The sequence below is a fragment of the Alexandromys fortis genome, unplaced genomic scaffold, assembly GCF_014885135.2.
Source record: "Alexandromys fortis isolate MF-2015 unplaced genomic scaffold, M_Fortis_MF-2015_v1.1 scaffold_16, whole genome shotgun sequence".
In the NCBI taxonomy this organism is placed as follows: domain Eukaryota; kingdom Metazoa; phylum Chordata; class Mammalia; order Rodentia; family Cricetidae; genus Alexandromys; species Alexandromys fortis.
In genome coordinates this window covers 534,734-557,464 of record NW_026067893.1, presented here as the reverse complement: position 1 = coordinate 557,464, position 22,731 = coordinate 534,734, and the positions used below count along the sequence as shown (strand labels likewise).

Below are 22,731 nucleotides of genomic sequence, written 5' to 3'. Positions count from 1 at the left end.
GAATTTCTGTCATGCTCAAAAAGCTACAGATTTCAGCTGGGAATGGTGGCACAAGTCTTTACTCCTGGCCCGCAGGAGACAGAGGCAGGCAGATCTAAGTCAGAGGCCAGCCAGAACAACACAGGGAAACTCCCTCCCCATCAAATACAAAGTAGACTATAGATTTCAGAGTACTTTGGACTTTCAGGATTAGGGAAACTCAACCAATAATAATTTCATTAACTGTATCAAAGCTTCCTTTCCCAAATGCCATAGCTCCATCTTTCTACAAAAAAAATCTTCTTATGCAAAAGGGCAGAGATGATAACTCACCTTTTCTACTTCAGCAACTTTGAACAGTCAACTTTCTTCTATATAACCTACACTTCCTCCATTTTTAAAACAAGGAATTACTTCAATAATACTTCTATAATCATTAACATACTAATTCCATGTCTATTGGGAGACCAAGTGCCACAGCCCTGAAACAGTTCATTTTTAATTTGTCTCTCAAAGATTAAACAAACAAACAAACAAAAATACCCACTACAGAAATATTGTACTATCCAAAACAAAAAAAAAAGGGGGGGGGGGAAGAAAACTAAATGGTGGGATATTTATATAAGCCAGGTTTGTAGTTAACTATTTTCCTTTATCCTTGTCTTTTTAAAAATGGAAATACCTCCTTACACTTTAAGGATTTGGTAACTTCAGACATGGGCTATGACCTGCTATGGAGTCTGCTAATAAAGATCACCAGAGGTGCTTTGTTTACTCTTCCCATCTCATTATCCAAATATAATTTCGATTCTGAATAACAAATTTTAAGGAAAACAAATGTGAACTGTTATAAAATCATGATATGTCAAAATTTAATGTTTAAAAACTGAAATTCTAAATGTTGTATTCCGAAAGCCTTAGGTACTCAGCATGTACCCCAAATGTAAGTGCTCTTTTTACCAATCTAAGTTCTTAATTTTTGACCAATACCTGAGGTCTTCATGCTTAACCACATCCTCAATATGTGGCTAAGTACTGACCTCAACAACAGTCCCTCCATAATTTCTATGTCAATCTAACAGCTATGAAGAAATGGCAAATTTAATAAAGACATACAGGCATATGAAATGTGCATAAATAATCTGGGGTGGACTATAATTAATTATATTCAAAGAATAAATATTACTACAGCTGGGGGTGCAGTTCAGTTTGGTAGTGTTTCTCTACCATGGACAAAGTCCTGGGTTTGACCCCCAGCACCACGTAAACCAGGCATAGAACGTGAAAGAAGGGGATCAGAAGTTCAAGATCATCTTTAAGAGTTCCAAGCTAGGCTGGGCTACAAGAGACTATCTCAATAAAGCAAACAAAACAAAAGGTTATCAAGAGCTGATAAAGTATTTTAATAATTTGATAGCATCTTCTTGTCTCTATTTATACTCTTGGGAGAAAGTACTCAAGTTTAAAGGATTCTCCAGCTTTTTTCCCCCTTAAAGAACTGGGATTTACTAAGGATGCAAGGGGTGGGGTGTTTACTGCCCCTAGCAAATTCTGGCCTTTGCTATCTCTGCTTTAACCAGAGGAGCATTTCATATGGTTAGGAACTTGTATTCCCTCTGAACCCTATACTCACTCTTCCTTCAGCACACATACCACAGAGACACTGGTTTTACATGGACTGGAGCTAGTAAAGTGTTGTTCTTAGTAACTGGTTTCTTCTAAAAGTCATTTATCAAAGAACAGGGTGCTTCAACAATCCTGTTACTCACAGAAGTGTATCAATCACAGGGTGTTCTAATCTCTCTTCCCATGTTATGGCATTAAACTCTTCAGTAAATTGCTGAGTCCTGAGCTCCTCTGATGTTTCAAAGATTCCTTGGTGCTAAGATCTTGCAAAGGGTTTTCTTACTTTAAGTTTTCATTACATGTACTTACAGCGTGTGTGGTGCACACACGTGCATGCATGTCACTGTGCATGTGTAGAGATCAGAAGACAACTTCAGACAGCCACTTCTCTTTCACTCCTACTCCAAGGATTAAGACCGCCAGATCTGGCAGAAGGCAGCCTGACCTACTGAGCCATCTCACTACCTTCATTGTCCAGAGGATTCTGACATCATACTTTCTCTGAAATGTCCAACCTGATTATGAATATATTTATTCTCACATCTGCTCAGTACAGCACCATCTAAATACTTCAATTAATGTAAATCCTCCTAGCTCTACATTCAGTTTAATTCAAAGTGAAAACTTTTTTCTAAGGAAAGCAATTTTGTTACAGTCAAAACCATGTCACTTTATATTCCAAGGACACATGTATGCAATGACCATGCACTGTGCCTCACCTATAACAGAAACTGTTTCTTATTCACAAAGTATTAATTCATGAACATAAGGACATCGAGTACCAATCTGTCTTTAGCACATACTCTTGCCTTATTAGTTTAAGATATGAACTCACACACTAGTCTGAAATACCCCCCCAATGAGAGATGGGGGTCCATGATGTCCCCCAGTAGTCTACCCAATAGGATGCAGGAAATCTTTCCTGTGTCTAGGACTTTAAACACAGTTCCAAGTTTCTACTTTATGAATCTTGGAACATTTCACTATTGGAGAAAGTCTAAGAAACTAAAAACTTAGCAGTCATGCAAGCCAGCAATGGAAAGCCCCAGCTAGGCCACATCAGCCAATGCAGAGTAGGGCAGAGAAGCTGCTTCAAAAAGCCCTTTCCAGAATACAGCAGATTGAAAGACGGTGCTGGCTGGAGCCACTGTACTTCCAATTGATAGTTAATGGAACAGTAGCATGTCCAGTGTGCTAAAGACCAAAGGAAGGAAACTAATGCTACAGAAATAACTACTGTATGTTAGTATAGACTCTGGTTTATTAATATAAGTTTAAGGTCAATTTTGTTATATGTACTTTTCTACTTTTGTTTAAGGTATTATGTTTATACAGCTCTACTTCAATCTCATTCTGAGGGTTCAGAAGGCAGTATCTCCATTTTGGACTGAGGTAGAGGTAAGAGCCAGTGGCTGGCTGCTTTGCTTTTCTGGTCTTCAGATTGAACCCCAATATCTGTTATCTGTCTCTGGGTTTTTAGTAATCGTGCTACAAACTAATGTTCTGATTTTTAGAAAAACACAGACATTGGGTGTACTTACTTGTGTTGTAGCCACTAGAGTCAAAATACCAACCCTGAATTACTGTTGTTTTGACCTTATTTTTATCTGTCTCAATTTCTATGGTAATGACCACCTACCTTAGTGTAATGAAATTTAAACAATATTTGTAAAGTATCTAGAACAGGTCCTACTGCATGTAAACCGTGTGTGTGCCTGTTGACAATCCTTGTGCCGATCATCTATGCACCTGTCAAACATTTACAGAGCTTCCTTGTCCTGGGACCCAAACCAGTGTGGCCAGCAGCTGTGTCTTCCATCCTACGTACAATACATACCAGCTGCTCAATAAATATCTGATGTGTTTAGTTTAATCCAGCCTACAAAAATGTAAGGCCTTTTCTATTTGCTGGGAAAAGGCTGTATCCTTTAAGTGTCAATTTCTGAAAAGCCCAGACTAGAAAGTACTTACAGTCAATTTAAGTATAATATTCTCTTTAATATTTTCTGTATATACAATAAAGTTGACTTCCAAATTATTAGCAAGTATAAAGTCATTTAGAAATAAAATACATATTTCTATCAGACATAGTGTTTCTTTATAAAAGTTTAACAAAGAAGAAAATGTGCTTTAAAAAAATTAAAAAAAAAAAAAAAGCCAGGCAGTGGTGGCGCATGCCTTTATTCCCACCACTCAGGAGGTAGAAGTAGGCAGATCTCTGTGAGTTCAAGGCCAGCCTGATCTACAAGACCTAGATCCAGGACAGGCTCTAAAACTACAGTGAAACCCTGTCTCCAAAAACAAAACAAAATAAAAAAAAATTAAAAACAATGTCAGTATCAAGGCTATAACCAATAGTTAGAAGCTGGTGCAGTAATAAAACTCTGAATTCCAGAACTTGGAAGGCTCAGGCAGGAAAATTGCTTACAGTTTTAAGCCAACGCAAGGCCCTCTCTAAGAGACTCTGGACTCTTTGGGAGCTAATTGATGTCAATTGAATCTATACGATTTTGTAAAAACTGTGCCTTGCAAAAGTAAACTGGTCTAGTATATAAATCCCTTCTCTTAATTTAAAATCAAAAGTAACAAAAAGAGTTTGTGATCAAGCTTAAAACAATTACTTTGTAAATTTCAGTAAAACATCTGTGTGGCAACAACTAATTACAACTGAAATACTGCAAGAAAATATAAACTACAGTCTACATTAGTACCAAATTACTAAAGAATGCCTTGCTGGGTGCTTTTTTGAAGGTGCGGAGAGACAACTGAAGGTACACCTGGAGTCTACTTTAGATGAAGAGGAAACGATGCCACCTACTGTGAGCCAGGAGTAGGAAAGACTGAGCTTGGCACCTGTCCCTGATTTAGCTATCTACACAGCCATGGTAAATACTTTACAAATGCTCATCCACAGGAGGCTAGCAGCTCGCTAACACAGTGAGTAGCAGCCACACTAGACTAACAGTAGAAACCAGATAGACACCTAGCACCCCTTTGAGAGTCAGTGAGTGATACTGCAGTTACATGCAACCCTGCTAATCAAACTTCTGCTCAGTGAAGAAAGGCAACACAGATCAGGGCAGGCACAAGACACTGTCCAATACGTGACCTGCCTAAGTATTCCAACAACAACCGATGACTGGTAAATTAAAATTTCAACCCCAGGTGTCTCTCTCTGCAGACTGAGGTCTGGTTCTAGAGATGTCAATACTGGAATTCAGAAGACAATGTTCTCAGATGAAAGGAAAAGAATGAGCTGGAGAAGAAAGGGAAGAAGGAAAAGGAGACCATGGCTAGTACTGTCTCCCCCCATAAGAAGTGAAATTACTTACGCATTAGGCTGTAAATGTGCTTTTCTGCAACGTGTTCCGTAAACAGCTTTATAAGATCATCTTTTAAGTCTCTGTTAAGTTTAGTTTCTATGTAAAACTTATTCTGAAAAATAAAATAAGTTTTTATATATCAACAAGGGAAAGCAATCATACCCATGAGTGGGAGAATCAAATAGTGTTTAAGGGAATAATGTATAAATGTACTGATTAAAAAAATAATAATAAGGCTGGGCGGTGGAGGCGCACGCCTTTAATCCCAGCACTTGGGAGGCAGATGCAGGCAGATCTCTGTGAGTTCTTCTCTCAGCAAGAATGTGGGAATGGGACCTGTGTATGGGGGTGCGGGGTAACACAGAGGGGGATAAGAGGGAACAGAATGTACTACACATAGGATGAAATGGTGAAAGAACAAGTTTAATAAAATAAAACTGTGAGGGGGACTCTCAGAATTGGGCATGATTTCTTCTGTCACCTTCACTCTTAGGCTTATTCCATTGAGATGTGAAGAATAAGGTAGTGATTACACCTCCTACTCTCAACTCCAGATTCATGAAGACACCCATCGTTAATCTGACTCAGGAAAAGAAAACCACATGGTTTGGGAGGTAAACAGAGCTCTAACTTACCATATATATGAAAAGAGGCACGATGCTCTGTAATGCTCCCATATACTGTCCCAGAGCTATATTAAATCTCTCAATATAGAGGTCTGGAGGGCTGGCCTGTAAGAAAGCATAGCAACATAAGCACTCTGAGAAACCAAGTAAAAGTCCTTCTTCAACCTTCTGCAATACAAACTAACTTAGAAAGAAATCAAATTCCCATAAGATGTGTAGTGGTGTGTGTGTGTGTGTGTGTGTGTGTGTGTGTGTGTGTGTGTGTGTGTGTGTGTAAGAGACAGACTTATATTTTAAAGTCAGCTAAGGTGTCTTTGTTCCAAATCAGTTTAGTCACCTTTAAAAACTGTAGAACTTTAACATATTATGTTTTTAATAAATCACCACTGAATTAGGGAGACAGTTCCTACAGAAATCAAGCTGTATTGGGAGGAGGGGGGCTCAAACATGTAAAACAGGTTCAAGGTTCAAGATACTACTAGAGGGGCTAAAGAGATGTCCAGCCGTTAAACATGCTTGCTGCTCTTGGAAAAGTACCCAGGTTCAATTCCCACCAGCTTACAACCATCTGTCCCTCTGGTTCTAGGGAACCCAATACCACACAAGCACTGTACACATGAGGTAGACAACATACACTCAAGTAAAACACTTATACACATAAGAAAAAAATCAACCTATTTTTTTTAAAAAAAAAGACACTGCTAGAATGGCTAATAAATTTTATAATGCTAGCTTGGTTGTAAACGGCTACTCTAGCTAATAAACTATCAACATGAGAAGTAAGAACTCAAAGAATTCACATATACATGCAGGTCTAGACTGAAGTACAGTACACCTCCTAACTTCACCCACTGCTACAAAATACTAAGCCACAAAAGTCACTATGGAAACCTCTTTTTTACTGTGTGTTGACTGAACATGTCTGGTCTCCCAGTATAGCTGTATCTGAAATAAGGAAATAATTAAAACTCCATGAGGTCATAAGGGCATGGCCCTCATCCTACAAGACTGTGTGCCCTTAAAAGGATACCAAAGGGCTTACTCCCAAACATCTGCTATCAAAATGTGGCACAGAGGAAAGGCTTTGGTGAAAATGCTTCTTCCTACAAGTCAGCAAGAGTCCTCACCAGGAACCCCCTAACCCAGAACTTGATCCTGAACTTCTCTGCTTCTAAACTACTATAAGAAATAAGTTTCCCAGGCTGTGGTATTCTGCTGTAAGTTGTTATGCTGTGGTGCTTTGAGTTGTTATGTTTTACAGAAAATTTATTCATGTACTACTTTACCTTATTCTTTAATTTTAAAAGTAAAGAAGCCTAAATGAAAGAGTAATTTAAAAGACTAAAATATTAGCAAATGTAAAATACACATGTTCAACTAAAAATTAACTCCTGGGCTAGGGTGTTGGGGAATGTATAAAATACAAAAACATGAAGCCTGTCCTTTGGAAATTTCACCATCTGGCAAATCCTGCTTTCCAGTTCGCCACACTAAGACTCCTAAGTAACAAGTCCAACAACGTGAAATGAGGGGGCTGGAGAAATGGCTCAGGGGGAAACAGTGCTTGCTGCTCTCCCAGAGGACCTAAGTTTGGTTCCCCAAACCCCCATTATCAGGCAGCTCACAACCACCTGTAATTCCAGCACCAATGATCCCATCCTTCTGGTTTCTTCAGACACATTCATCCATAAATATACAGAAATACATATTAAAAAATTAAAAAATTGTTTTAAAGTAAAATTATAGAAGCCATGTCTTAAGCTATTTGAGAAACATTTAATGTTCTAATACTCTTAAATGTTTAATTTTTTAAATTCATAATTTGTAAAATCACCTCACAAATGTTTTCATTTCTACCTAGAAGCTTAGAATACATGCAGGGAACTGTCTCTATTTCATCTTTCATTACAGAGCACTGGTGTTCTCTTTCCATGTCTCTTCCTAGTCCTCCTAACTGCTTGTGGAATAAAGGTTGTCCCCATCACATGTAGCAGGTAAACAGCTCAAAAATATTTAACTATTTGACTGTGATCCCAAGCTAAGCTTAATATGTACCAAGACTCAATCTGATCCTGGGGACTCTGGGTTACTTTGTGCCGAAACTCCCTTCTTATTACTCTCAAATCCGCCACCTTTTATTTTAAGTTCGGACTTCTCAATTGAAGGCACATTGTCTACTTTTCTGCATCTACAGCCTTTACCTTTAATACTGCCCAGCCCAGCACATGGACCAACCAGCCAATCCCAAGTAATATCAGTGTCTTTTGTCTGCCCAGACATCTTTCTCCCCACCTCCATCAGACCTGCTTTATTCCTTCAAGATCTACTGTAGCTTTCTCAAAACATGAGTTTCATGACCCTTAGTTGGGCAACTCACCCTGTCACTAACTGCAAGCCCTGAGGCAGGATCTGTGCCTTACCTGTTCCTCTACAATCTGACCAGAATGTCTAGAATACAGGACAGAGAGAGATGTATTTTTCAAAGACAGAGTCTTTTGAAATCTAAACTTCATAATATAACCTAGCTCTGTTTAAATCTAAGTTTCTATTTTAGTATTAATAAGGGTTTACGGTACTGAGTAACTAATTCATCCCTTAGAATTTTCATTTTCATTCTGAGGAGAGATTTCCACACTACGTTATTTCTAAGGATGTGTCAAGAATCAGACAAACAACCTCCTATCCATGAGTAGGAGTAAACAGCAACCATGTGCCTAACACTTAGAAAAATCCAGTAGCATTTCAAAAAGCAGTCTGTCAACCAGAGAAACTGGGGGCAATGATTCTGCATTACAGGCTAACTACCAGAAATGAACAGACACACGCAGCATCTTTCTCAAAGCAGCTTCAAAGAATTCAGGAATTGATATTCAGCATTCAAAGAAGTAAATTTTACACATATAGAAGAAAAAATCTGAAAATCCATTACATTAAAATATTTTTCCCTTTTCATGAAAGGACACTTCGTCTAAGAGTTAAAAACATGAACACTGATCAAAAGGCACACTGAGCAGCAGAGAGAATGAGTACAACTGAGCTCCATATTCCTTCACAAAGTCCCCAAGCCTCAAAGGCTAGGAGTATAAAAAGCACTTTTTGTGCTGAATCAAATGTCAGAACACTCAGCTTCTTTATTCCACGCTTCATGCAGCACTTACTCACTTAAAACCTTGGAAATAACAAAGACCATACATTATTACGATCTGAGAAATAAACTTCATCTTTTCCAGGAATCTAGAAATAAATGTCATTTTGAGAATACAAATCAAACTGTTCCTCTTTAAAACTTAAAATCAGTACACTCTGGTCTCTACTGGGAAAAATGCAGCCTAGTTTCAGCTTCACTATTCCAAAATGACAGTACCTGGCTTGGATATTAATTAAATAAAAAAAAATTGCTCACATCAAACAAGAAAAAGGAATCTGAGGGGGAAAAAAAACAAAACAAAAACTACTGTTCTAAACTCCTCCCAGTCTTTAGGGGAAGTGGTGCCAGTGCTTGGACAGAGCAGAGAGCCTCACCCAGTGCCAGACAAAGGTGCTCTATCACAGCCACACCCTCGTCAGTTCAATGGGTTTAGAATTTTACTTTCACTTCTTCCTCCCTGAAACAATGGCCATTTAATTATTTTCTATCCTTTCGAAATATATTGCTTGTAGAATTAAGAATCTAATAGTTCTTTGCACAAATGTGAAATTATTCTAGTACCAATTTGTACTTTTTCTAACAATCTATCTTGGAGTAGGTTTATTTTATTGAGCCTAAAACATTTTGATTCCTGGAATGATTTACACTATTTAAAATAACTAAAGATGGGGCTGGGTACATGGCTCGGCAGTTTCTTGCAGGGAACCCAGGTTTAGTTTCCAGCACACACATGGCATTTTACAAGGGATCTGATTTTGTCTTCTTGCCCACACAGGTTCCTGCACATACATGGTGCACATGAACTCACATGGGAGCACAAATACACATGAAAATAATAAATGATAAATCTTTAACCTTAAAGACTCCAAAAAGCCTTTTCTATCTGGAATTAATGAAGGTACGGGGAGAGCATCTGTACTCCCGAGGAAGCTGAATCCCTTGAGCCCAGAAGTTTGATAATAGCCTGGGTAGCTCAATGAGACTGTATGGCCCCAAAACAAATAAAACTGGGCTTTACCAACAGGTTGTTCTCAAGAGACACCCCAACTCTAAACTATGAAGAGCCTAGACAACAAGGTGGATTTAGTAATTATACTACCACTCACCAAAGCATACACAATTTCCAAAACCAAATTACAGACATTTTAGGATGAGTAACTTGGTCAGCAATGCTGTTTAGATAGACCCACTAGTTTCCAGAACATAACAACTCTACTGCCAAGCTCAAGGCTGGGACAAATAGACATTTGACATTTGCTGACTGAGGAAGAAGTACGATAAGGCAAAGCCCAAATATAAAATGTTCAGCACTTACCAGTACCCATCAGGTACTGCCAAAGTGGGAAATGAAAATCACCGAGACTTTGAAACTCAGCAGACAACAAGCACCTTGGTTTTCAAGAGACATATAGAGTCAAGGAATGTGACTTCTATGTTGTGTCAAGAGGAAGAACAAATGAAGCAGGACGTTTGTATAGCAAACAAGGAGAAAGGAGCCATTTTGAAGGAAGCTAAAAGAGTTCACCAAGAATGAGACTTAGTTTTTGGAAGAAGCAACTCTGTGCTAGAAAGCAAGCTGCCTCTGAGCTCAGGCATTAGGTAGTACGTTAAGAAGGACAAAGGCCAAGAGAACTCCAGCTTTGTTAAACACAAAAGTACAAGAGCATAGGCAAAAGCTAATCAGTTCAAATTAAGGCTATGCACTTTTTTCCCCTCCTTACCAAGGTCTTCAAAAGTTCACCAGTGCAAGCAATCTACAGATTCAATGCAATGCCCAGCAAAATCCCAGCAACATTCTTCACAGACATGGAAAGAATGGCACTCAACTTCATATGGAAAAGCAAAAAACCAGGATAGCCAAAACAATCCTGTACAATAAAAGAACTTCTGGAGGCATCACAATCCCTGACTTCAAATTCTACTACAGAGCTACAGTACTGAAAACAGCCTGGTATTGGCCTAAGAACAGACAGGAGGACCAATGGAACCGAATAGGAAACCTAGATATTAAGCCACACACCTTCAAACACCTGACTTTTGACAAAGATGCAAAAAAAATATCAAATTGAAAAAAGAAAGCATATTTAACAAATGGTGCTGGCAAAACTGAATATCAACATGTAGAAGAATGAAAACAGGCCCATAACTATCACAGTGCACAAAACTCAAATCCAAATGAATCAAAGACCTCAACATAAAGCCAGTCACATTAAACTTTATAGAAGAGAAAGTGGGAAGCACACTTGAATGCATTGGCACAGGAGACCACTTCCTAAATATAACCCCAGCAGCAACAGACACTGAGAAAAACAATTAATAAATGGGACCTCCTAAAACTGAAAAGCTTCTGTAAAGCAAAGGACATGGTCAACAAGACAAATCAACAGCCTACAGAATGAGAAAAGATCTTCACTAATCCCACATCAGACAGAGGTCTGATCTCCAAAATATACAAAGAACTCAAGAAATTGGTCATCAAATGAACAAATAATCCAATAAAAGAAAAATGGAGTATAGTCCTAAAGAGAGAACTCTTAACAGAGGAATCTAAAACGGCTGAAAGACACTTAAGGAAATATTCAAAATCCTTATTCAGAGAAATGCAAATCAAAACAACTCTGAGATTCCATTTTACACCTGTAAGAATGGCCAAGATCAAAACCACTGATGACAACTTATGCTGGAGAGGTTGTGGGGAAAGGGGAACACTTCTGCATTGCTGGTGGGAATGCAAGCTGGTACAACCCCTTTGGATAGCAGTGTGGCGATTTCTTAGATAATTAGGAAACAACCTTCCTCAAGACCCAGTAATACCATTTTTGGGTATATAACCAAAGGATGCTCAATTGTGACACAAGGATATGTCCTCAACTATGTTCATAGCAGCATTGTTTGTCATAGCCAAAATCTGGAAACAACCTAAATATCCCTCGACTGAAGAATGGATAAGGAAAATGTGGTACATTTACACAATGGAGTACTACACAGCAGAAAAAAATAATGATATCTTGAATTTTGCAGGCAAATGGATGGAGCTAGAAAACATCATTTTGAGTGAGGTAACCCAGACCCAGAAAGACAATTATCACATGTACTCACTCATAGGTGTTTTTTAAACATAAAGCAAAGAAAGCCAGCTTACAAACCACAATCCTAGAGAACCTAGACAACAATGAGGACACTAGAGAGACTTACATAGATATAATCTACAAGAAAAGTAGAAAGTAGAAAAAGATGAGATCTCCTGAGTAAATTGGGAGCATGGAGATCTTGAGGGAAGAGTTGAGGCAGGAAGGGGAACAGAGAAAAATGTATAGCTCAATAAAATTCAATTAATAAAAAAAGAAAAAAATAAAAGTTGAGATCATCTTTCAAATTTTTAAATAATGTTATAATTCTAGAACTTATTTCATCATATACTTAAATATTTTAGCAATAATTTATTTCATGAAATATTCAATCAATATTCTGATTTCCCCTAATCATATTGAAAGCCCTATTTTTTTAACATTTTATTTGGGTCTATGTCAAAATAAGACCTGTATGTTGTGACATTGATGGCAATTTCCTTCCAGTCTCTTTCTAACTTATAGGCTTCCACTCTCTTCTTTTTCATATTCTTGCTAGTTCCATGTTGAAGAAGCAAGGGCATTAAATACTATAGAATTTTCTAAGCTGTTTTTGCTGGTTGCACCCAATTCATACAAATGATCTATTCTAATTCTTTATTTGTGTAAAGATCAATAAAAATCAATAACAAAGTTCAGCAGTCACATATCTTCTGTGTTTGCTGCTACTCTGCCATGCGTAGTCTCTTCTGCTGCAGCCAAATCACTGTCACCTCCCTGTCTAACACTGAAGGCTCAGCATCCCTACAGCCACACAACTGCTTCACATCAGAAACAGCCGATAGCATGCTTACTCCAGGATGGACCTTCCTTACAATACACCAAGCAAAACAACACGAACAGCAACAAAGGAACATGCTTTGTAGAATCAACATAAATGGAGAGCTTTCCATTTTTTGATAAAATTATTCAATTGGCAACATCCCAAGGTTTGGCTATATTATGTAAAACAATAATTCTTTATGCTTCAATTTACGTCTTAGGAAGTAGGTACACTGCTATGATGAAATAAATTTAAAAGTTAAAATACACCTTTGAATGGCAGTCTGTTATATTACATTCACAGGATCTGTTACACAGTGGTTCAGGGAAAAGGTAAAACAACAATTTTTTAAAAATATAAATATAAACATCTGAATTTTAAATGTATAAAAAAGTTGATTATTCATATTTCAACTGATATCTGCATTTAGTGCTTTAGTAGCCCTAGAACATTTTAACTTTTCTTTAAATAATGGTCTGAGGCATATAGTTTTCATTCTTTTGTAATTGAATGTCTATATTCTAAATAAATGGAAACAATTTACATATTAAAAAACCTGAATTAATTCATTCCAACATGACAATAATAAAGTCATTACATAAAATCATACTGTTTATGAAAAATAATCTTCCAAAACAAATCCAAAAGTACTTAAGTAACTTTAGTAATTATTTTGATATTTTAACAATTCTGTTACAACTTAATTCTTGCATCTGCTTCACTAATCAATTATTATGTGTTTTGAATTAAAGGAAGAAAATCTAACCTCAAAAAATTGTAAATGGGTGAGGGAGAATGATGTATCTGAATAGACTCCTCTCTTTCTTTTTTCCGTGTGTGTGTGTGTGTGTGTGTGTGTATATGTGTGTGTGCGCACACGCACACACAACGTTTTGTTTTTTTTTCCTGAGACAGAGTTTCTGTTCAGCTCTGGCTATCCTAGAGCTAGAACTTAGGGATCCACCTGCCTCTGCCCCCCAAGTGCTGGGATTAAAGGCATGAACCTGCTGCCAACCACCACCCAAACCTGATTAGCCCTTTCATGACACAACAAATTCTCTTTCTCAGAAGCTTAACAGATGATTGCTTCTTGAAAATTTGTTGCAATACAAATTAAGTCTCCTGAAACTACCAATGGGTACATTAAATATTATATGGTGCTCTGATTTACCTTCTACTTGGAGTCTTTAATTTACATATTTAATACCACTGCACATTGGTCACTGGAAAACAATGAGTTACATATATCTTCTACCAGCAGACACATTTCAAATACCTAAGTCTCAATAATCAGTCTGTTCTTTATCCACTCATTCTTCAAGTAAACAGGGTGTTCTATAGAAAAGGGTAGTTTCAACACTCAGACCATACTTTGGTGCATAACTAAGCATTTAAATACGAGACCATAGGGACCATTCTTATTTAAACCACCACAGCCACTAGATATGATAAGATAAAGGGAGAGTGTATTGAATCTACTCTGAAAAGAAAAAAGAGAGGATATAAATATAAAAAGATAGATTACTGGGGCTGGAGAGATGGCTCAGAGGTTAAGAGCACTGACTGCCCTTCCAGAGGTCCTTGAGTTCAAATCCCAGCAACCACATGGTGGCTCACAACCATCTGTAATGAGATCTGGTGCCCTCTTCTGGCCTGCAGGCATACTTGGGAGGCTGAACACTGTGTATAGAATAAATAAATAAATATTTTTAAAAAATAGATTACTGAGGCTGGAGAGATGGCTCAGTGGTTAAGAGCACTGCCTGCTCTTCCAGAGGACCTGGGTTCAGTTCCCAGCACCCACACTGCAGCTCACAACTGTCTTTAAGATCCAGTTCCAGGGGATCTGACACCTTCACACCAGTACACATAAAATAAAGTAAATAAACAATAAAAAATATTTTTTAAAAACTAGATTACTGATTTTACTTTTTAAAAAAAACTATTTTAAATATTTTACATTGGGTTATATTTTTGTATATTATATACAAATTTTATATATGAAGATAAATCTTGTATATGGAGATTAATTGTTAAAACATATAATTTCAGAGAAGAGGCTAAAATTTTAGAACAACAGAAAAAACCAAAAGGACTTGAGACTTCCCAAGATCAAATTCTTGGTGAGGGCACTTATGTTGACCAACAGGTTCAAGTTCTTTATGATGAACAAATCTTGTCCCTATGCCACAAAACAGCCTTAAATGCCTGGGACATAATTCAAGAACCAGGAAAAAGAATTTAATCATATACCAGGGTTAAACAGGGCCAAAGACAACCCTTTAGGAACTTTTAAAAATGTAATGTATAATTAAGAAATACAGGTTAGTAATCATCTATAATAGTCAAGCTTATAGTCACGTTAGTTAGGTTTTCTAGATATATAGAGATGTATTTCGGTTAGGTAGGTATTCTTCAAATCTTTCAGAGACCTTCATTTAAAATGTTTTAAGAGCTTAGGACTTTTCATGACAACAAGACACATCTGCTCCTGGCAGCACCAATCTACTTCAAGAGGAAGATGGGCATCAAAGAGACTTCCTTATGAAGTTGGTTAGCCATTTGGGCAAAAAACTGCTCTTGTCTGGACTGCATGATCAACTGGACATGCAGGACCCACAGAGAAATGACTGCTGAACTTGTCTAAAGGTCTTTTGGGGTTCCTGCTTCATGAAAGAATAGAAAAAGTCTGCTAGACATTCTGCAGGACACAGAAGAAAGTGACTGACAAACTGTCAATATAGGTAGAACTGTCTTTGAAATTTCCTGTTTCGTGGAAAAGTCTGCCAGATACTATGGGCCTGTTGGCTGAAGATGGATGCCCCAACAGTAGAGAAGAACTTTGGGTGACTGTCCAGGCAGGGAGATGTCTCTGTCAATTCTAGGGTTTTGGAAGTTGCTTACAATGCACTTCCTGTTTACTTAGGTAATATTAAATCCTGTTGCGGTCTTTGATGGAGTTGAAGAATAGATATAGTTTTCCTTAGTTATGATAAAAGATAAAATAGATATAAATATTGTAACTGTAATTCTTGCTTAATACCTGTTTTGTTATATGTAATTTTACTATGTTAAAACCTTCCTTTTTCTTTAAATAGAAAAGGGGAGGTGATATGTGATTCCCCTCTGTATGCAGTAAATATCATTGGTTAATAAAGGAACTGCTTTGGCCCATAGCAGAGCTATAGGAGACAGACCCACTGCTAGGTGGGGAAAACTAAACTGAATGCTGGGTTAAGAAGGGAGAAATCAGTGAGAAGCCATGTAGCCCTGCCAGAGCTGGATATAATTTTACCTGGTAAGCCATTGCCACAAGGCAATATACAGATTAATAGAAATGGGTTAAATTAATATGTAAGAGTTAGTGAATAAGAAGCTATAACTAATAGGCCAAGCAGTGATTTAATTAATACAGTTTCTGTGTGATTATTTTGGGATCGAGCAGCCGGAACAACCAAGCGGCCTCCTTCAACACCATATTCCAGTCCTGCACAAGAGCTACAAGAACTCTTAACCACCAAACCATTTCTCCAGCCCAATAATTTTATTATCTAAAACCTTCAGTCTAGTAAGGAAAAAACTATACTAGAAGTAAAGAGGTTATTTATTTATTTGTTTGTTTGTTTGTTTTTAAGGCACACTATATACCTCAGCAGAATTAAAAATCAAGATCTTTAATTTTTTTTACTTTTTATTTTTGCTAAGACAGCTGTAAGCAACCAGTTGGATTGTACTGCCACCCACTGGGGAAAAAGCAAATAGCAATGTAACGCCTGCCCATTTCTTAATACCAAGAAGACATGGCTGACCTTTACTGGCAATTGGGTAAGAAAAATATAAGTTATACAATATACAATAAAGTAATATAAGCTGGTGTTTGTACAGCCTGAATAAAGTTAAGACTAATTATGGCTTACTTTCCACTAATTTCATTATTTATTGGTTTGTCAAATATAGTATCTACAAACCAAGATATATTTAGCTTAAAAGGTACCAAGAAATCTTACATTTGCAGTGAATGCAACTGTCACTAGTATAATAACCAGTGCTATGATTTTTGTGTTTCACATAATTACTCAGAAGACTCCATATTAAGCTAAACTTTTATAAGATTTTACCAAAATATTAAAATTACTTAAAGGTATATTGCTTTTGGTCTGTCCCATAGCAGTACATATAAAAGAAAGGAAGACTAAGTGATTTTTAAGACATGTAGTATACAATTAGGACAATGTGTTTCCCTTGTTGCATATTTTAATTCTATAAACAATCACAGCACTATTTTTGAAAATAAAGTGGGAACTGAACCTTTTCTTTAAAAAAAAAAAGAAGAAAAAGGCACCAAAATTACTAGTTTTTTTTTAAAAAAAAAAAAATCTTAGGTATACCCAGTCAACTCCCTTTAATTAAAACAGCTGATGAACACTTCCATAAAGTACTGTTTAGTGGGGCTGGAGATATGGCTCAGCAGTTAAGAACACTGACTGCTCTTCCCGAAGACACAAGTTCAACGCCTAGCACCCACATGGCAGTTCACAACTATCTGTAACTCCCAAGATCTGACACCCTCATACAGACATACATGCATGCAAAACACCAATGCACATAAAATATAAAGAAATAAATTTAAAGTGCCGTTTAGAGATTTAAGGATGAGAACTTATACCAGTTCCCTCCCCCTGCTCTACTTTGGTCGCACCTTATCGGGGCCTGAATGCAGCATTACCTGTGCTGTTTCCCCCACTTTAATGATTTTGTCTTTCCCTAAAAACAGTCTCTGCTTAAACAGCTAAGTGGGTAAGATACAGTAAAAGCTCCAACTGATTGAAAGCGAGCAACTGTTAAAGGTTAAACAGAACTTTGCAAAACCAAGCAGGCCAGGAGTGGTGACACACATCTCTGCACTTCAGCTCCAGCATGGGGGAGTCAGAGGAAGCCTTGTCTACACTGATGTGGGAGAGTCATATATCAATCTGTTGATTTCATTGGTTAAGTTATAATAAACCAACTGCTTGGCCTCAGCTTAGAACATAGATGGGAGGAGTAAACAGAATAGAATTCTGGGCGGAAGAGGAAGTGAGGTCAGACTCTGCTCTGCTCCCAGAGAGACCGGACAGCTCTGCTGGAGCAGAGACGCCATGCTCAGCTCTCCCAGGCAGCTGCAACCCAGGATGGACTTAGGCTAGAATCTTCCCGGTAAGCGCACCTTGGGGTGCTTACACACATCATTAGAAATGGGCTAGTCCAGATGCAAGAATTGGCCTGTAAGGGCTAGAGCTCATGGGCCAAGCAGTTCTTAAATGAATACAGTTTGTGTGTTGTTATTTCGGGCATGAGCTAGCCAAGCGGCTGGGGTGTTGGGGACGCAGCCCCGCCGCTTCTTATTTCAACACTACACAGCAAGTTCCAGATCAGCCAGGGCTACATATTAACACCCTGTCTCGGCAACAAACAACAAAAACAAAACTAAGTTGGTAAAACAATTTTCTGTATATAACTAGTTCCATTCATTTGAGAATCAAAAAAAAAAAAACCTAAAAATTCAATACTCTGGTGACATAGAAAAAAAAGGGGGGGATCCTGAATTTCTTTATATTTAAAAGAGACAGAAGTTATAGGAAGAGGGATATAAAAAAATGAGCAGGATAAACTGTCACAATCTCAAATAGAAACTATAGACAAGAATCAAGTGAAGCAACAAATGAGAAGACTGAATGGGTTCAGTTATTTGTTTTACCAATTCAACAACGAGCAACTTCTTAAGTTACTGAAGGGGTAGAAAAGACACTATTCCAAACTGAAAGCTGTATGTGGGAGTGTGAGGTCTGTGTTTTACAACACTATGTTAGATTATGCTACTTTTACAAAAATATTTAGGTTTGATAGACTAATAATATTAAAATCTGAAAACTATATTCTCTATCTTTTAGGTCAACACCAAAAATAAATATGGAATGCTATTTCACACAGCACTTTTGAGTCTCTCCAACAGAATGCACCTTTATTTTTATGTTCCCTGGTGTTTTGCCTGAATGTATGACTGTGAGAGGGTGCCAGAAGCCCTCAAACTGGAGTTACAGACAGGTGTGAGCTGCCATGTGGGTGCTGGGAATTGAGCCTGATCCCCTGGAAGAACAGACAGTGCTCTCAACTGCTGAACCATCTCTCCAAGACCCACAACATACATTTAAACTTGGATAAATAAGTCAAACCAGTACCCTATTTTAAGACGCCCTTGACAGAGGATGATGCCCTGTGGCTTCAACCCATTGATCTGTCAATGCAATGGTCAATCTTTGCTTATCTGCCAAATGCAACTCAGACCACAATACTGCTCTGGCTCAAGGACTTAAAACCCAGGTTGGCAAATAACATGCTCCACCCAAATACAATGGGTGCCATATTCTGGTCATGAAAACTACCTAAACACCTACAGAACATGAGGATCAATTATCAAAGATTAATCATGATACTTTCCCCATTGGTATAGGTCAAAATCAGCTGATGAGCATTCACTCAAGTGTCTGAGTTATGGCTGTGCCTGATACTAAGGTTAAAAAGAGAAGCAGGACAGAGTCCTTGCCTCCCAGAAGAGCCAGAGAAGTAGCCGGACTTGAATACAAAGACAGCTGCAGCCCTAACAAGCTTGTTACTGCTAAGAGGCTAGGAGTCCATAAACAAATACCAACTGTCTGCTTTGTTCTGTTCTGTCTTGAGGGCTGGACAAGAATTCCAGGAAGGCTGTCTATAGGTGAACAGAAATGAATGTAATACCGAGAAAAGGCAGCTTTGCAAGGCAGGAAGCAGAATGGGAAAAAAAAAAAAAGTATCTTAAAACTTAGTGTAAACTTAGGTATCACAGATATTTCAATAAGGATATTTCACCTTAATGTTGAAAAGTTGACATTTAATGAAAGGGTCTACAACTGAGGAGCAACAAAGCTGGAACCAGGGTCTGAGTTCATTTTTACCTAGCTATTTAAAACTGGTTACCATCTCCCAAAAGAAGTCAATTAAAGACTGGCGGGTTGGTGTGTGTGTGTGTGTGGTGTAGGTGTGTATGTGTATGGTGTGTGTGGTGTGTGTGTGTACGTGCGTGTGTGTGTGTATGGTGTGGGTGTGTATGTGTATGGTGTGTGTGGTATGTGTGTGTGTGTGGTGTGTGTGTGTGTACATGCGTGTGTGTGTGTGTGGTGTGGGTGTATATGTGTATGGTGTGTGTGTGTACATGCGTGTGTGTGTGTGTGGTGTGGGTGTGTATGTGCGTGCCCAGAAGTCAAGGCAGAAGGATCACTAGTGGTCTGACACAATTCTAATTTAGCAGGTGTTTGTTAGATGAAGCCCAGATGAGACTGTCAAGAGCTAGTTCAGTTCACTGGGGGAGCACTTGCTTAACACGCACAAGACCAGAGAATATGATACCCAGAACATCAAGAAAAAAAGAATTTAAAGAAAATAATGTTTTATAAACTAATGAGATGTGTATTGACTCTAAAAATAAAACTCTTTGGGTTTGCATGATATACACCTTTACATTTACTGACAGTCTTTTAAATACTAAAAAGAGCACAGCACCTTTATCTTGCTTTAATCTTTAATAAGTCCTTCCTAATAGGAAGTTAAAAATTTAGTTTTGTAAAATGCTGCATTAGCTGGGTGAGAAAAAACAAACTCTGACACAGAAATGACTAAAATTTGGGAATACCAGTATCAGTATCTGTCAAAAGCTGGAGAAATAAACTTAGGTACAACAAGTAAGGGAGAACAATCAGCAAAACATTTGTAAAAGGACAGTGACAGAAAACAGAGGAATGGCAAGTCACCGGACAGACAGACCAGAGCAGCAAGTTGCCTTTAGGGAGAATTTGGGGAGAAAGGAGAGTCCAGAATTAAAAGCAAACTATTTAAGGCACAATAAACTTCTACAACTGACATATGATATATAGGCAGTAAATATCTGTTAATTATTATGGTATATTCAGTTACAAAAAGATGGAGAAAACAACAGGCGAAGGTGTGTATTTTATAGAATGTAGCTCTGTTGATAATTAAGGGGAAAAAGGGAAAACAACAAAACAAACTTCGGGCCAAGCAGGCGGCTCAGGATGCAAAGATGAGAAGATGCCCAGCACCACAATCCTGACCCGCACAGTGGACACTCCATGGCACATATGCACGCTGCCCCCAAACACACACAAGATAAAATGTGGGAGACAAAACAAAACAAGGTAAGTGAGAAACAGTATCAGACACAAAGCCTACTATTGGAGCTGTTCCTCACCTTGGAGTGAACCCTGGTCACCTACTGTGAGTGAGTTTTGTAGGCCCTGTTACTTCCACACCAGAATCCAAGTGTGACCTGGCTCTAGCCCAAAGCTAGTGACTGAGGCCAGGCACTCACTCAGGGTGTTACCTAACAGCATTATCCGCAAGGGTTTGTCAATAGCTTCAGTTGTTCATACAACAAGGGTTAAAAACTCCAAGACAAAGCACTCACTCTTGAAAGATAATACAAATTCAAAAAAGTTAAAATATATTGGATCTATTTTTTTTTAATTTCACCAGATAGTAAAGTTAACAGAGAAAGAACATTATTTTAAATAAAAGAAATGCTGACATTGTGGTATCCGTTATAAACTGAAATATATTCCAAATAAAACATTCCATAATTTATGTCAAATTTTCAAATATTTTTTCTAAAGATTAGACCATTTAGCCAGTTATCCAACTAGAAAAATATAAACTTGTGTTGTAAATCAAATGAACAAGATCCTAACTGTTCATGAGACAGCCTAGTTCCACCAGACACACTAAAGCAGCAAATCCTGATGCACTCAGCTCCTTACCTGCAGCTCCTTGGAGACTCGTTCTAAGTGACTGGTTATCTTTTTAATCAGGTCACTGTACATCTGTTCCGAGTGCTGCTGGCACACACACTTATATACACAGCTGCAAGAAGGAACAGGCACAGACACCAAGTCAATGAAGAAGCATTCCCGGCAATCTAATGTTAAAGTACACTTTCAAAATAAAACTCAACTTATAACAGGTGATCAACCAAAAACTGAAAGAAAAATCTACCCTCCCCATTCAGTGTTCTGATGGAAAGGACACTGCCAATTAACTTCAAATGACCTGGATAGTACACATGAAATAGGCATGAGATAATCCAAAATGAGGATCTGAATGTGCTAACTCCTTGTAAGTCAGCTTTTCTCTCTTTTTTAAAATACTTGTCAAAATGAGAAAGAGAACGACAACTAGAAGAGAGACGGTTTCTGACTTACAAAGGTGTTTGCAATACGTCCTCCTGTACACCAGTCGTGGGGAATAGCACAGCTGTCACTTCTTCCTGTCGCTGTGCTGATCTCATTTCCCACCCCAGTTCCTAATCTACTGCTTCCATTGATTGACTAAGAACTAGGTACAGTTAGAGCTGATATCAGTCAGCATCAACAGGGCTAACTAGGACCTCCCAAACAGAACTGATATCAGTCAGCATCAACAGGGCTAACTAGGACCTCCCAAACAGAACTGATATCAGTCAGCATCAACAGGGCTAGCTAGGACCTCCTAAAAGCCATGCATTTTTACAGCAGACACTCCACTAGCTTCTCTCACTGGCCTTGGAGATTTTTCATTGTATATGACAGAGACAGGCAAGCAGAGGTAGAAGTTAATAGTGTGGTCTACTAGATCTATGCTGACATGAAAACCACTTCTGAACCAAACATCCAGTTCACCAGTGTGGAGAATATACACGTCCAACGTCATCTAATATACTTTATATACCACATTCATGTTGTCAGCAAACAAAATCCATCCAAACCCACACAAATTAGTCACTTACCTGTAAATCTGTTCATAGGATATAGGTATATAGTCACCAGGACTCTGGGTTAAAAGTTGGTCTATGGCACCATCTAATTTTGGCCAGTATGTGCTCTTATAATCCTCGATTGTTATGACATTCATCACTACAAATAGAAGTAAAATAAACATTACTATGTGCCACACATAAATTACAAATCATAGCAAGTGTATACACATTCAAAATCTGTCCTTCCATTACTTACCCAACCTCTATCAGTTTTTAAACAGAAGAGAAAGTTAGAAGATGGAGGCAGAGGCAGGCAGG

The 22,731-nt window shown here is 38.0% G+C and overlaps 1 protein-coding gene across 4 annotated transcripts in view; it reads right to left on the bottom strand.

Moving 5' to 3' along the window:
* Positions 1-22,731, bottom strand: part of Cacul1 (CDK2 associated cullin domain 1) — a 54,388-nt gene that overhangs the window by 12,735 nt on the left and 18,922 nt on the right. For all 4 annotated transcript variants that reach the window (XM_050148770.1, XM_050148778.1, XM_050148750.1 and 1 more), the window contains 4 exons: positions 22,444-22,570; positions 21,440-21,542; positions 5,564-5,659; positions 4,938-5,040 (listed from right to left, as the gene is read on the bottom strand). In XM_050148770.1, the coding sequence (XP_050004727.1) occupies positions 4,938-5,040; positions 5,564-5,659; positions 21,440-21,542; positions 22,444-22,570 (429 nt within the window). The remainder of the gene's footprint in view (positions 1-4,937; positions 5,041-5,563; positions 5,660-21,439; positions 21,543-22,443; positions 22,571-22,731) is intronic.